A 15,256-nucleotide genomic window follows, 5' to 3' on the forward strand; every position below is an offset into this window, starting at 1 on the left:
ATATGATGGAGTTCCAGCATAAGTACACTAGAACTCCAACATAATATACTGAAGTTCCAGCAAGTATAATTGTCCAGTATAATATACTGGAGTTTGGAGCACCGATGCTTTATATTATACTAGAGTCGGCAAAGTATATCGGTCCAGCATAATATGCTGGAGTTCATACACAGGTGCACCGAACTCCAATATATTATGCTGGATCGGTCTCTGTTGCAGCAAAATAGTGACTATTTTTCATTGACTTCGTAAACGCTGACTATTTTTGAATGACCAATCCGAAAATTGGCTATACCATGCTATTTTTACCATATTTTTGGCCGGTCGGCCAAAAATAATTATATTCCCTAGTTAATTATATGAAAAATATACACTAATTATAATATATATTTCCCTTCTTTCCAGGCCCAATACATTGACTAACATCCTACTTTATAGAAATGAGCATGTTCATCATAATCTAGTACATGTTATTTTGGAATAACATCCTTCTAACATGACAGATATAATTTGGTACGATATGACAAAATAACCATACTTTAGTACGTGTTGTTTTTGAATATTGTTAATTTGTTATGGTATTAACATAAGTTGACAGATAGATAATGTGGAAATTTGAAATAGTAGTAGTAGTAGTAAATGGTTTTACAAATAAATATTTTTCTTCAAAAAACTAACTGAACTCAAACCTTAAATTACCATTTCAAAAATGTTTTTCGATATCTTTTCAACAAAATTGTTTTTTGCAAACATTCTAGAGCAGTGTTCAAACCCAAGGGCTAAGTGTAAAGATAGACATAGAGACAAACAATGAATACACAGAGCCAAACCTAATATTAGATATTGAATGACACGTAGAGAGCTCATATTGACTACTGTGTTTACAATAGCCATACAACTGACACGTGTGCCCACGTATTATGCCACTCGTCCACTAACCTATAGCATAACTCTTCTTATATATATCTGAAATTTTTTCCAGCCTCAACCAAATCATTTTCTTGATTGTGTGGTACCATCACTTCATTGCTGATATAGTATTCTTCACATATAGTTAGTTGGCTAATACAATTATGGGTTCAAGAAACTTAAGGGAGTTGATTTATGTGTTGTTATTAGTTGGATTTGTGGTTATGTCTATATCTGGTTTGGTGATTTGTAAGGAAAATAATGAAGAAATTGAGCAGCAGCAAAGTAAAGAGAATTCAGAGTCTTGGACAGGATGGGCTAAAGATAAGATTTCTGAAGGTCTTGGTTTTAAATCTACTGATGATGATTCTGTTGCTAAACAAGCTTCTGAATCAACTATGGATGCTGCTAAGAATGCCAAAGACAAGATTACTGATACTGCTACAGGTTAATTATTTTGGCTTATACTGTTTTTATTTTATTTTTTATGTAGTTTAGTTTACATATATTTTATGTTTGTTTTCGCTGTCAAAAAGAATTTGACTCTCGATTCGAGCACCATAATAAAATATTTACGATAAATTGATTGGGATTGGGAGGGGGAAGTATCAATTTATAGTGTTTTTGTACCAAGGTTGACATAGATTAAAATGTAATTAACTTATATACATAGTCTAAGTGTAATTTTACTTGCAGTATAATTGTTCCACAAGAGTGTGAACTTATAATTAGTTGTCTTTTTAAGTTTAGTATATAAGTTGACGGTGTAATATTTTTCTTACATTTTCCGTTCTATGTAGCATATATATTTTTACCTACTATGTAGAGAGCTTACTCTCTTAACGCACTAGTCGTAAGAGAAAGAGGTGTCGAATACGGCCACTCATCCGCTGAGCTTGCGGAGAGAAGCAAGCAAAGAGTCTTGCTCTAAAGAAAAAGCCAATTCCTATTCTAGAAATCCTGCAAACTATTAATAGTAGTACTTAGCACTCACCGCGGAAATTGGCGGAAATTAATTGGCTGAATGGTTCGAGTCCTAGACCCTTGTGGTTCGAGTTCGAGCCTCGTCCCCTGCATTGGACTGCCCTTTGCTGCAGTGAAGCATGAAACTTAAATGTCACTCACCACCAAAAAAAAAAAAAAAAAAAAAAAAAAATGAAAAGCCGCTAAATTGCTTGCAGCTAACACAATTTTATAATTTTTTTGATAATCTGTGGGACGAATTTGTCCGTAGTTAATTTTCGTTGTTCTAGTAGTGATTATTATAAAAATGTGGATGCTGAGTTGAAGTATGGAAAAATATGATTGAAATGCAGGAACAGGACAATACGTAGCAGACAAGGCAGGAGATTTAAAGAACACAGCAGAAGAAGCAAAAAACAAAGCATACGAAACAGCAAAACAAAAAGCAACAGAAAAATCAAGCGAAGCTTATTCAAAAGCAGGAGAAGAAAAAGAAAAAGCATATTCAGATGCAGAAACAGCAAAACACAAAGCATCAGAAAAGGCAGAAGAAGCAAAAGAAAAAGCAACAGAAAAAGCAGAAGAAGCAAAAGAGCAAATGAAAGAAATGGGAGAGAAAGCAGAAAGAGAAACAGAAGAACATATGAGTTGGGCCAAAGAGAAAGCTAAAGAAGCAAAGGAAAAAGCAGGTGAAACATTGGAAAAAGCAAAGGAAAATATAGCTTCAAATTTGGAATCAGCAAAGGAAAAAACAAAGGAAATTAAGGATAATATAGCTGGTAAAAAACGAGATGAGGAACTCTAAATTAGAATTTTGGAATATTACGGGTTAATATATTATATCATGATGATGTAATAATTCAGTGCTGATGGCAGGTGTCGTAAGTTTGAATTTTGTTTTTTGTTGGTATTTTTCCAGGTGGCTTTTCTAGGTGTCGTGAAATTGTTGTATTTGTAGTATTTTTATGTTTCCGTTGTATTATTAGGGTTAATTTGGCTACTTTTTGTTAATAATACTTTTTGGACAATGCTCTGGTATTTGCACCTACCTGTAATATTTTAGTTTTTGTGCATTAGCAGTGTCAAAATATCATGCATTAAACTAAGGTTTTGTTTAGGAAAGGATTTATTTTTTGTATTATTTTAATTTATTGTATATGGGTATTGTGTTGGGTTGGATTATTTTTATTTTAAAAAAAATATAAAATTGATCGGGTGCATTCGCTATTAGCTAATATATAGGTAAGGTTTTGTTTAGGAAAGGATTTATTTTTTAGTATTATTTTAATTTATTGTATATGGGTATTGTGTTGGGTTGGATTATTTTTATTTAAAAAAATATATAAAATTGATCGGTGCATTAGCTATTAGCTAATATATAGGGTGTGTGCGCACGTGCATAAAACGCATATATATTACATTGGTTATTGTTTTTGGGAGGCTAAAAATATTTTTATTTTATTTTAATTGAGTTATTATTTATTAGGTTAAAAACAACAATAAATGTGGAATAAGTATTATCGAAAAATTGTTATTTTTGGTCACTATGAAGTTCTATGATTTTTTTATGAAATAATATAGTTATATGACTTTAATATAAAAAAAATTATAATTATATGATTATTTATGAAATTTACCTAATAACATGGCAACCAATTAAATATTGCGCGTCAAGTATTTACGTTGACTGTGGTTGATAATACTGGAAAATTTTGCTGGGTTTAATATTGAATGTGAGTATTTACATTTAATCTGTGTTGGCTATGAGGAAATGTTGGCCGAGTTATGAAAATTTGACACCTTTCAAATTTCTATGTTGATGGTTGTATGAAAATCTTCGACCGCCAAAATAATATGAGATATGTAATTGAAAAGGGAAATTACCAGCTATGTCCATTGAGAAGTAGCTCATTATAAAAATTGGTCAATTGATAAAATATTACTAATATTAGCCAAAATGGCCAATTAGCTATTTGTAGCAAAAAAATATTAAATTTTTACTTTCTTTTGAGTGAGTGCTATTAGAATAGATTGGGTATATCTTAAGGAGCTTGAATCTCAGTTTTGGGATGATTTGGTAAAGTTTTGAGGTGGTTTGAATTGAAAATTCGAAGTAAAAATTGAATATGAAAAAAAATGATACGTGTATCACACTGTGTATAACATATGTATCATATTTGTATCGATTGTGTATCACATGTATATCCATGTATATCTGTGTGTGAGATACATGGGTGATACATGTTTGATACATGTGTCACAGAAGAATTTTTTGACATCGATTTAATTATGAATTTTGATATAAATTCAGTCCAAATCACCTCCAATCTTCCTCAAATTTTGTATATTGACTTATTTATACGTTTTCAATGAATTTCGACTATACCCATTAAAAAAATTCTTTGTTTGTTTCGATTTTTGGAATATTGGCTAGAGGTTGGTAAGTTGAAACTTATATGGGACATTTCTGTAAGTTCTCCAATTGAAAATAAGGCAAGTTAAATTGGTATTATACTCTAAGGTCGATTGCTAAAAGAAAGCTATGTAGATTGAATGTTGTGATTGAAATGACAAGGCATAAGGTTGTATTGTGGTCCGGGCCCGGGCCAAATGGGCCTAAACGGGCTGGGCCAAATGCGCCTGGGCTTAGGCGGGTCGGGCTTTGGCGGTCCCGGGTCAAATGGTCCCGGGCTTCACGGTCCCAAAGTGTGGAACCGGCCCATGGTGGTCCTAAGCCCACATGGTCCTGGGCTAAATGGGTCGGGCCCGCGGGCCTAAACGAGCCTAACGGGCTTTTTTCGTTCCGTTTTTTTTTATTATCAAAGGCACTTTCTTGTAAACTATATATGTATATACTAGTATAAATTGCTTATATATAGCTATATAAATATATATATAGTATATATAGTATGTAGAGTATGTATATATAAGGGTGTATTATGTGTATATATAATTATATATTGCCTTATATATATATATGTATATATAAGGGTGTATTATATGTATTACAAAATGCGAGATACCTAGCCCAACTTGTGTCCGGAGGACTACATTTGGCCATGAACAACTACTTGAATGATGTATGGGTGAATAATATCTTACAACCCTTAGCCCCAGCTTTGAACCCCAACCTAGTGCAAGAAATGAGAGGCCAATGAAACCTTCCCCTCATTTCAATCCTGTCCCAATTCTCCCCCAGAACCTAGGTCTAGATTTACCATTTTTCCCACCGGAAGCACTAACGGCTGTGAACCCCATCCTAATGCAATGGGATTCCCCTCAAAATCACCAACAACCTCAACCTCAGAACTTCAACATGGAAGTTCCTATGGAGAACATTAACCTCAATCCCCCAGTAGCTCAAAACGTAGGAAACAACATGGAAGAGGAAATGATAGAACCAATCGATTTGATAGGGGAATCAGTGGTAGAATTTGGAAGCCTAAATGAAGTAAAGGTCTTCCTGTTAAAGGAAAACCTAGAGAAGAGGCATATCCTCTCATGCCCACCAGCCTTATACAAGTGCTCGATGGACATTCGCCCCCCCCCCCCACGCCCCAACAGTGGGGAACCGAGCAATGATACTTGTCCCAACCCTGAGGAGCCTCCTGAATCCCACAAGGGACATTCTGGAAAATGGTCACAACCAAACCCCTAATATCAATATGTTTAACGCTACAAACTTCATTATTTGGAACACTGGGGGGGATAATGAAAATTTAGAAGAAATTTTAGAGAACTCATTGATACTCATAGGTCATGCATGGTCACATTACTTGAAACTAGAATGCATATTCATACACCACTCTTGCAAGAATTTGGTTTCTCCGAACTCATTGAGGTGCCAGCAGATGGACAAGCTGGAGGCATGGTGCTCCTTTGGGACCATACGAGAGTGACAGTCCACAATGCCATACGTAGAGACCATGAAATTCATGCTACAATTGAGGTACGTCCTACTAATTTCATATGGCTATTTTCTTCTTTGTATGCGAGCACTGACATTAGTAAAAGGGATTCTATGTGGAATAATCTAAAAAATATAGCTGATTTGTATAAAATCCCTTGGCTAGCAGGAGGAGATTTTAATGATATTTTCTCAGTTAATGATAAAATTGGTGGAATACCCATCAATCATAGACGTGCCTTTAAACTTTGGGACAATATTAACTATTGTAATCTACAAGACTTAGGCTATAAAGGCCGTAAATATACTTGGTGTAATAATAAATTTGGTAACAATGACCTAATTCTAGAACATTTGAATAGGGTATTTGGAAACAATGAGTGGATTCAATTTTTTCCTAATGCCTCTATTAGTCACTTACCCAAGACCCACTCAGATCACAATCCTCTCTTAATTAATCTCATTCCTAAAAGGGGTTACCTACTTGATAAACCCTTTAGGCTCGAGCCCTACTGGTGTAAACATCCTCATTTTAAAACCTTATTTAATGACTCTTGGTGCAACAATTCGCATAGTAAGGCTGCTTCAATATTTAATGAGGCTGTTATAAGTTGGAAAAACACTGTCTTTGGAGACCTTGGTAGAAAGAAAAAAATCATCCTTTCTAGACTAAAAAGTATCCAAAACTCCCCGTCATACTACCACAGTCTCTTCCTCCAATCCTTAGAACAATCCTTAACTCAGGAGTACAATAATATTCTACGTATGGAGGAGGATTACTGGAAACTCCGCTCTAGAATTCACTAGCTTAATGAAGGTGACGCTAACACAAAATTCTACCATATTGTGGCCACGAATAGAAAAAGAGTTAATAAGATTAATTACTTCAAGAATGATCAAGGTATGTGGATTGATAACCCTGACGACATTATTAGTCAAACTAAAAACTACTTTGAAATGGCTTTCACTTCATCCCATGTTAATAGTGACTGGAACCTCATTAAAAATGACCCTGATTGTTTCACAAAGCTAAATCTCTCCTCCCTTGACGATCCTATTACTCATGCTGAAATTACCAAAGCTTGCTTCTCCTTCAAACCATTCAAGGCACCCGGGCCAGATGGACTTCACCCCTTTTTCTTTCGAAATTACTGGAATATTGTGGGTAATTCAGTAACTAATATCTGCCAAGAAGCTTTCAAAACGGGTATAATTCCTAGTTCTATTAATGATACGCTGATCTGCCTAATTCCAAAAATACCCAATGCTAACAACTTAATTTTTTTTAGACCCATAGGTCTATGCAACACTGTCTACAAAATTATCACCAAGGTTATCTCCACCAGATTGAAACCCTTTCTAAACCTTTTAATTAGCCCTTCTCAAAGCAGTTTCCTCAAAAATAGGAAAGCATGTGACAATGCCATTATCATTCAAGAACTAATACTCAAAATGAATAAATATCGTGGCAAAAATCACAATATGATTCTAAAAATTGATTTAGAAAAAGCTTTCGATCGTTTGGAATGGTCTTTCATTTACAAAACATTAAGATTCTTTAAATTCCCCCCAAACATTACAAAACTTATAATGAGTTGTGTCACCACTAATAGAACATCCATCTTAGTTAATGGCACTAGAACTAGTTATTTCTCACCTAGTAGAGGGATCCGCCAAGGTGACCCCATGTCCCCATATCTCTTCATATTATGAATGGAAATGCTGTCCATTCTGATTAACCATAAGGTAGCCATAAGGTGTTGGGACCCAATTAGAATTGGTAACAACAATCCTTAAATATCTCACCTGTTTTTTTGCGGATGACCTGACCTTATGGCAAACACCAATAAAAAATCAATCAATGCCATTAAGGAGTGTATTAATTCCTTCTGTCTCTTATCAGGACAATCCATAAACAAGGACAAGTCTAAAATCATTGTTTCAAAACATTGCCCTAAAAATACACAAATTACCCTCTCACAATCCTTTAATATCAAAATTAGTAACTCTTTTGGCAAATACTTAAGATTTCCCATCACAACCTCCAAGCCTAGGGCCAAAGACTTTCAATTTGTTCTTGATAATATGGTATCTAGACTTAGTACTTAGAAATCTAACCTTCTCAGTATGGCAGGAAGATGTACCCTTGCAAGCTCTTTCCTAAATGCCCTCCCAAACCACTCAATGCAATACACCCTTCTCCACACTAAGATTCTTAACAAGATTGACAAAATTCAACGTGATTTTATACGGGGATCAAATAGTACTTTAAAAAAACTACATCTTATAAAATGGGATAAGATAACTCAAAACAAGAAGGTAGGAGGGCTAGGCATTCTTGCCGCAAAGAAGAAAAACCTAGTAAATCTAGCAAGCCTTATTTGGAGACTCCTTCACAACTCCCAATCTCTTTGGGCCAAAACATTACAATGCCTCCATGGTAAAAAAAAATACTGTAATTAATAATTCCTTTATATGGAATGGTATTATCATAGGTTGGGGAATTTGTAATAAAGGGATCACTTGGATGCCTCACAAATCATCTACCCTGAGTGTTTGGCACAGTCGTTGGATCCCTGAGCTCACATCTCTGCGTGATAGACCATTAACCCTACAAGATGAATCCCTTACCATAAAGGACATCTTAAACAATAACAATTGGGATTTCTCCAAAATCTCGATGTCCCTAGAACCAACTATCATCAATAAAATCAAAGCTACCCAAATCAGTAATAACCTCTATGACTTTCCCCTTTGGGCTTTGAGCTCAAATGGATTTTTCAATAGCAAATCCTGTTACAGACTCCTAGAGGAGCAACCAATCTGCCACAAGGACTTCACTTGGATATGGGACACAAAATGTCCTAACAAAATTAAGTACCTACTTAGGAAAAAAATTCATAATAAGCTTCCAACCAGAAACTTCTTAAACCAGAAACTATTAAACATGTTTTCCTAGAGTGCATAACAGTCAAACAGTTATGGACCTACTTAGGCATCAACCCACAAAACTGGAATAATGCTACTGACTGGCTCATACAACTTCGTGACTCAAAACCATCTCTCAAAAATCCCATTATCGATTGGCAAGACCTATTTCCTTTTATCATTTGGATAATTTGGCTAAACATGAATAATAACCTTTTTAACAACGAACACACACTCTACCAATATTCAAAATGCTATAAAATTTGCAGTGGAGTTCAAACTCCTTACTAGTAGAGAAATTGTTAAGCCATTAAAAATACCTGTCCAAGTTAGGTGGAACAAACTTTCAAAGGACTCTATTAAGCTTAACTTTGACGGTTCGTTCAATAAAAACCAATCACTATGCGGTTATGGGAGGGGGGGGGGGGTATTCAGGGGCTATAAGGGCCAATGGATTGCTGGATACCATGGGAAAACCTCAGGATTGCTCTGCATGCAGAATTGATGGCCTTTAAGATTGGTCTTACGACTGCACTTAAGCAAGGTTTCACAAAGCTGGATATAGAAACGGACTCAACCGATGTTATTAGCTGCTTAGAAAATGGACTACTTTTATTTAATGACATTGTTAATGAATGCAGATGGTTAATGAAGCAAATGAAGGTCCAGAAAGTACATCACGCATTCAGGGAGGCCAACAAGGTGGCACACATGCTGGCTAGAGAAGGATTGAAAGGAAATAGCAACAGCAGGGATACAACTTTTATCTTCTATGCCCCGTATTTTGTTACTAATGCCATTAAATCAGACTATGATGGAAAAACTTATGTTATTAGGCATCTCAATAAGGATGTTTGTCATAGACTAGCTTCTTTTGGTAACCACAATGTCCTGCGGGACTTGTTGGTAGTTTGTAATAGCCAAGTAGAAAATGCCCACTCGGGCGATGCTACTGTTACTATTATGTGATAAATATATAATATATTCCTGCTGATTTCAAAAAAAAAAAACTTAAAATCTTGAATACGAATGTCTGGAGAACGCGCAAGATAACTCTTTATATGTCTCCTTAAAGTTCCTGTGCCCTCCTTTCGACGACGAGTGTAGACTCGACCACAATTATTGCACTCTATTATGTAAATTTCTTCATTTTCTTCTACCACATTAAAGTGTTCCAAAACAAATGACTTCAATGTAGAATCACCGGGCATGATTTCACTTGAATTAAGAATTTGAGTTTGAGAAATGAGAGATGAGTGAAGACTTGAATACTTCAATTTGAGTTTGAGAAATGAGAGAGATTGATGAATTTGTGAGTAAAAATGAAAGAATGAGGGAGCATTTATAGTTGAGAATTGGGAAAAAGTGTAATTATAAAAAGTTTGAGGGCCAAATGGCTATTTTTTAAAGTGCCCAATGGATAAATTTTGAAGGTCAACGGCTAGATTTTAAAAATCTGACCGTTGGTCTTTTTTTTAATTTTCTTTTAAAAAAATTAGTCGTTGGAGCCCGTTAGGCCCGGTTGAACCGGCCCAGGCCCGCCTGCCAGTCCCGGGCTTAACGGTCCCGGGCTCACGGGCTATTTGTGTTGAACCGGCCCACCACGGGTTTTTGCACCACTTAAGCCCAGGCCCACTAGAACCGGCCCGTTAGGATCGCGGTCCTGGGCCGGTCTCGGGCCCAGAACGGCCCACAATACAGCCTTAAAAAGGCATTCAGAATCTAATAGATAAAATAGACAATAAAAGAAAAATATAAAAGAGGACTATATATGAGAAAATTAATTAATAAAAATAAATATTATTAAGAGAATAATTTTTACAAAATAAAATTCTTTTAAGGACTACATTATAGATGCTATTGTGTTAGAAAGATGAATTCTTAATTTATAAAGTTCATAATTTTTTCCTTGAAGAGATGAATCTGTTAAGCATGTTAGAGATTTATATTTTTCTTTTAAAAACATTAAATTAATTATAATAATTAGTTTACCATTCCTTCAAGTTATATACGAGTGTTAATTCCCCCATCAGATTAAGATCTTTATACAAATAGCGAATCAATTTTTTTTTAGTTAGTGTACATAAATTATATACGGATTGTATATAATATATATATATATATATATATATATATATATATATATATATATATATATATATTATTATTATATTATACATTCGTTGGTTATTTTCTTATATTCAAAGGTTATTTATTCAAGAAAATTAGAGCAAACCGTGAGACTGAAATCATCGGCTTTGGGGGCTAGGCCTCCTATATTGAAAGAGGATTTGGCATTGCATAACAATTTAGTCCAATAATTGGCAGAAGATAGCCTATCTTTTAGCATTTGGCACACGTAACCTAAATTTAACATTTAATGATCTTCTCTCTCTTCTAATGGTCCAACCATTACCCTAAAAATAGGCTTTTATTTTCTTTTTGTTAGAATTCGAAAATCTTTCAAGATTTTTTCCCAAATTTCTACAATCTTTTTTCTAGGTTTTTAAATTATTTCTCACAAGCATTAAAAATTATAAATATAGTTTGTATATCATAGTGTATATCCAAGTGTATAACACAAATAAATTTTATTTTTTGTATATCATACTGTATAACATGTTAAATAACGTGTATACCAATATATACATTACAACTTTATTTTTCTTCTTTGTGCATATCAAAAATTTATTTTCCTTCGATAGTTGTCTATAATTTATTATTATCTTTGTATCCAAGTGTATCACAAAAAACTAATTATATTATTTGTATATCACACTGTATAATACATAATAAAACGTGTATATCAAAATATATATCACAAATTTATTATCCTTCTTTGTGTATATTAAAATGTATATCAAAAATTACTTTCCTTCCTGCATATACCAATGTATAATATATAATTTCTTATGAATACATACATACATACATACATACATACATACATACATATATATATACATACATACATACATACATATGTATATATATGTGTATGTATGTATGTATGTATGTATATGTATATGTATGTATGTATGTATGTATATGTATATGTATGTATGTATGTTTGGACCTCGAAGAATTGTATGCACATATTAATTTGTCGCTCTATATTAAAGTTTCGATCATCTATACTTGATGGGTAATACTGAGTAAACCAATGGTAAAGTTAATCCACCATTTTAATCTCATTTGGAATAGTGAGGGAGGGAGGGAATGGGGGAGGCAGCGAACAAGAAGGGAGAGGGGGACCAGCGAACAATAAGGGGGAGGGAGAGCAGCAAACGGTTAGGAGAATAAATAATAAAATAGGGTAGTTTTTAGGATTTGACTATAAAATGCTAATTATTTGGGGCTACTTTTGCCAAAATCTAATACAAGGCTAAAAATTTGCCAATTCCCCTTATATATTGTCATCAGATGTCAATTTTTCATATTGTTGAAAGCTGGGGGCCCATACTGATAGTAGGCTTTGGACGAGAGCCTCTGAAGAAATGGGCTTGGATGCCCTTGTTTACGTCAAAATATTATGGTATAGTCAGTTTTTACACTGGTCAATCAAAAATAGCCAGCATTTACTAAGTCAATGAAAAATAATTACTATTTTATTGTAATAGGGACCGGTCCCGTAAAATATACGAGAATTTTGGTGCATTTGTGTACGAACTCCAGCATATTATGCTGGACCGGTATACTTTGCTAACTCCTGTATAATATACGGGAAACTGAAGCACCAGTGCTCCAAAATCCAGTATATTATACTGGACATTTATACTTGCTGGAACTCCCGTAAAATATGCGGGAGTTCCAGCATAAATATGCTTGAACTCCCGTAAAATCTGCGGGAGTTCGAGCATAATTATGCTTGAACTCTCGTAAAATTTGCGGGAGTTCCAGCATAGTTATCCTGGAACTCCCGTAAAATATGCGAGAGTTCAAGCATACTTATGTTGGAACTCCCGTAAAATTTACAGGCGTATTTTTCGGATTTTGAACAGTATTTTCGTTCACATTTATCTTTACATAAAAAATGGCTAAATTTCGATGACTTTTGAAACTTGGCTATTTTTCAACGACCAGTGGTAAATCTGGCTATTTTTAAATTTCAAATATCATGGTATAGCCAATTTTCACACTGGTCAATAAAAAATAGCCAGCGTTTACCAAGTCAATAAAAAATAGCCACTATTTTGCTGCAACAGGGACCGGTCCCGTAAAATATACGGGAGTTCTGGTGCATTTGTGTACGAACTCCAGCATATTATGCTGGACCAGTATACTTTGCTAACTCCTGTATAATATACGGGAGACTGGAGCACCAGTGCTCCAAACTCCAGTATATTATACTGGACATTTATACTTGCTGGAACTCCTGTAAAATATGCGGGAGTTCAAGCATACTTATACTGGAACTCCCGTAAAATTTACGGGCGTATTTTTCAGATTTTGAATAGTGTTTTCGTTTAGATTTATCTTTACATAAAAAGTGGCTAAATTTGGATGACTTTTGAAACTTGGCTATTTTTCAACGACCAGTGATAAATCTGGCTATTTTTAAATTTAGACCTTTGCACAAAAAGCCTGTAGGTTTTATTATTTAATTTTTCTAGTCGGTATATATAAATTGTACAGTAACTATATATATTATATATAAATTATACATATATTATATATCACCGACTATTATTAGTTTAAGTAATTTAGTGGGTACTATATAGGTTGAATCTTCTTGTTTACGCAGGGAATTACATAATCTTGAAAATAAATGGTCTTGAGTTTTTGACTCTTGCTTGCCCAATGAAAAACCTTTAAGGTCACAAGTTAACAGTGTTACACATAAGGTAAGTTGAGGTGCAACAATTGCTATATTTAAAATTTTTGCTGATGAGGCAAGCGAGGTCAAAAAATCAATAATGACATCAAATTGTCCTATTTATGCAAATCACCCTTTTTTTATGAGTAGACCTTGGTTGCAGCTTGTCGCCCAAATTGTTTTCAATTATATATGCTGGATAATTGAAAACAAATATATTAAAATAGCACGATCTAGCCAGTTTTTGGATTGGTCATTCAAAAATAGCCATCATTTGCAAAGTCATTGAAAAATAGTTATTATTTTGCTGAAAAAGGGACCGGTCCAGCATAATATACTGGAGATCGGTGCACTTGTGTATGAACTTCCAACATATTATCCTGAAACTCCAACACGCGGAAAGTTCCAACAAAATATACTGGATATTGGAGCACCTGTGTATGAACGTCCAACATATTATACTGGACCGGTAAATTATACTGGAATTTTAGTTTATTATGTTGGAGTTCTAGTATACTTACGCTGGAACTCCAGTCCGTTCTCGATCCAAATTTGATTGGTTTTAAAATGTGGTTATTTTTGAATGACCACATGTAAACTTGGCTATTTTTGAATTTCTTCCTAAACATTGCAAACATAGATTCATAGTATTAGTAGTAGTCGTTTTTGGACCTTAGCTGGTTTGCTTTGACTAGTGAGCTGCCCCATTTTGGGACGTTTAGCTGATTAGCTTTGAATGGTGGGCTGACCCAACTCTAGCTGCTGTCATAGAGGAGGAAATAGTACAACATAACTCTCGTCAGTTTGAATTGAATTGAATAACATGATATTTTTTCTGTATTTTGTTTAGGGGTCTTTCGGAAACAACCTCTTTATCCCATCGGGGTAGAGGTAAGGTATGCGTACACAGTATTCTCCCCAGACCTCATTTGTGGGACTAAACTGGGTCGTTGTTGTTGTTGTTTTGAATTTTTAACGTGTAAGAATAAATATTTTCTAGGAGATTGACCATAAAATTAAAGAAAAATTTACAAGGAACCATAAAACCAATTGAGTGTAAGGAATTGCAACTACGTCAAACTTTTTTATTGATAAAATAGTACGGGCTAACTCGTTTTCGGACTGGTAATTGAAAAATAGTCAGCGTTTGCAAAGTCATTAAAGAATAGCCACTATTTTGCTGAAACACGAAAAGTTTCAACATAATATGCTAGATTATGGAGTTCATGTGTACACCAAATACAAAAAGAAAAAAGAAAAAGAAAAGAGTCGTACATATTTTCGATGATTAAGTTACTCTCTCTAGGTAAATTTCTCAACCCTAATTCCATATACTAGTAAATTTCTATATTATCATCACTTGAAAATATTGCATAAATAATGCTGCTTTGTTTATATTGTATTTAATGCAATGCGTTAAAAGCCAAACTTTGTAATGCGGCTATCGAGTTAACTGAATCAAGACTAAAAAGAGAGTTGACAAGCAACAGATGAAAACCTAACGTTAACATAATTAGGTTACTTCAATTTGTTAAGTAAATGTATGTTATACTAAACACGTTTAGCTTGTCAAACGACTCAATATTTTTCATGTGTGTGATGAAGCAGTGGCGTACACAAGAATTTTCGTAAGCGATGTCAATATTTAAAAAAAATAAACAAATGAATAAATTACTGTAACGACAAGCAATGTCATTTTTTATATTTACACCTAGTATTTTAATTTTATGAAT

At 34.2% G+C, this 15,256-nt stretch overlaps 1 protein-coding gene across 1 annotated transcript; it reads left to right on the forward strand.

Annotated features, from left to right (window-relative positions):
* Positions 1 to 976: 976 nt before the first annotated feature.
* On the forward strand, positions 977 to 2,900 carry LOC107830817 (uncharacterized). Its single transcript, XM_016658467.2, has 2 exons — positions 977 to 1,356; positions 2,226 to 2,900. Exons 1-2 carry the CDS (start codon positions 1,074 to 1,076, stop codon positions 2,675 to 2,677), a joined length of 735 nt encoding a protein of 244 aa, XP_016513953.1. The 5' UTR covers positions 977 to 1,073; the 3' UTR covers positions 2,678 to 2,900.
* The last annotated feature ends 12,356 nt before the right edge of the window (positions 2,901 to 15,256 follow it).

Source organism: Nicotiana tabacum, chromosome 20 (genome assembly GCF_000715075.1).
Source record: "Nicotiana tabacum cultivar K326 chromosome 20, ASM71507v2, whole genome shotgun sequence".
In the NCBI taxonomy this organism is placed as follows: Eukaryota; Viridiplantae; Streptophyta; class Magnoliopsida; order Solanales; family Solanaceae; genus Nicotiana; species Nicotiana tabacum.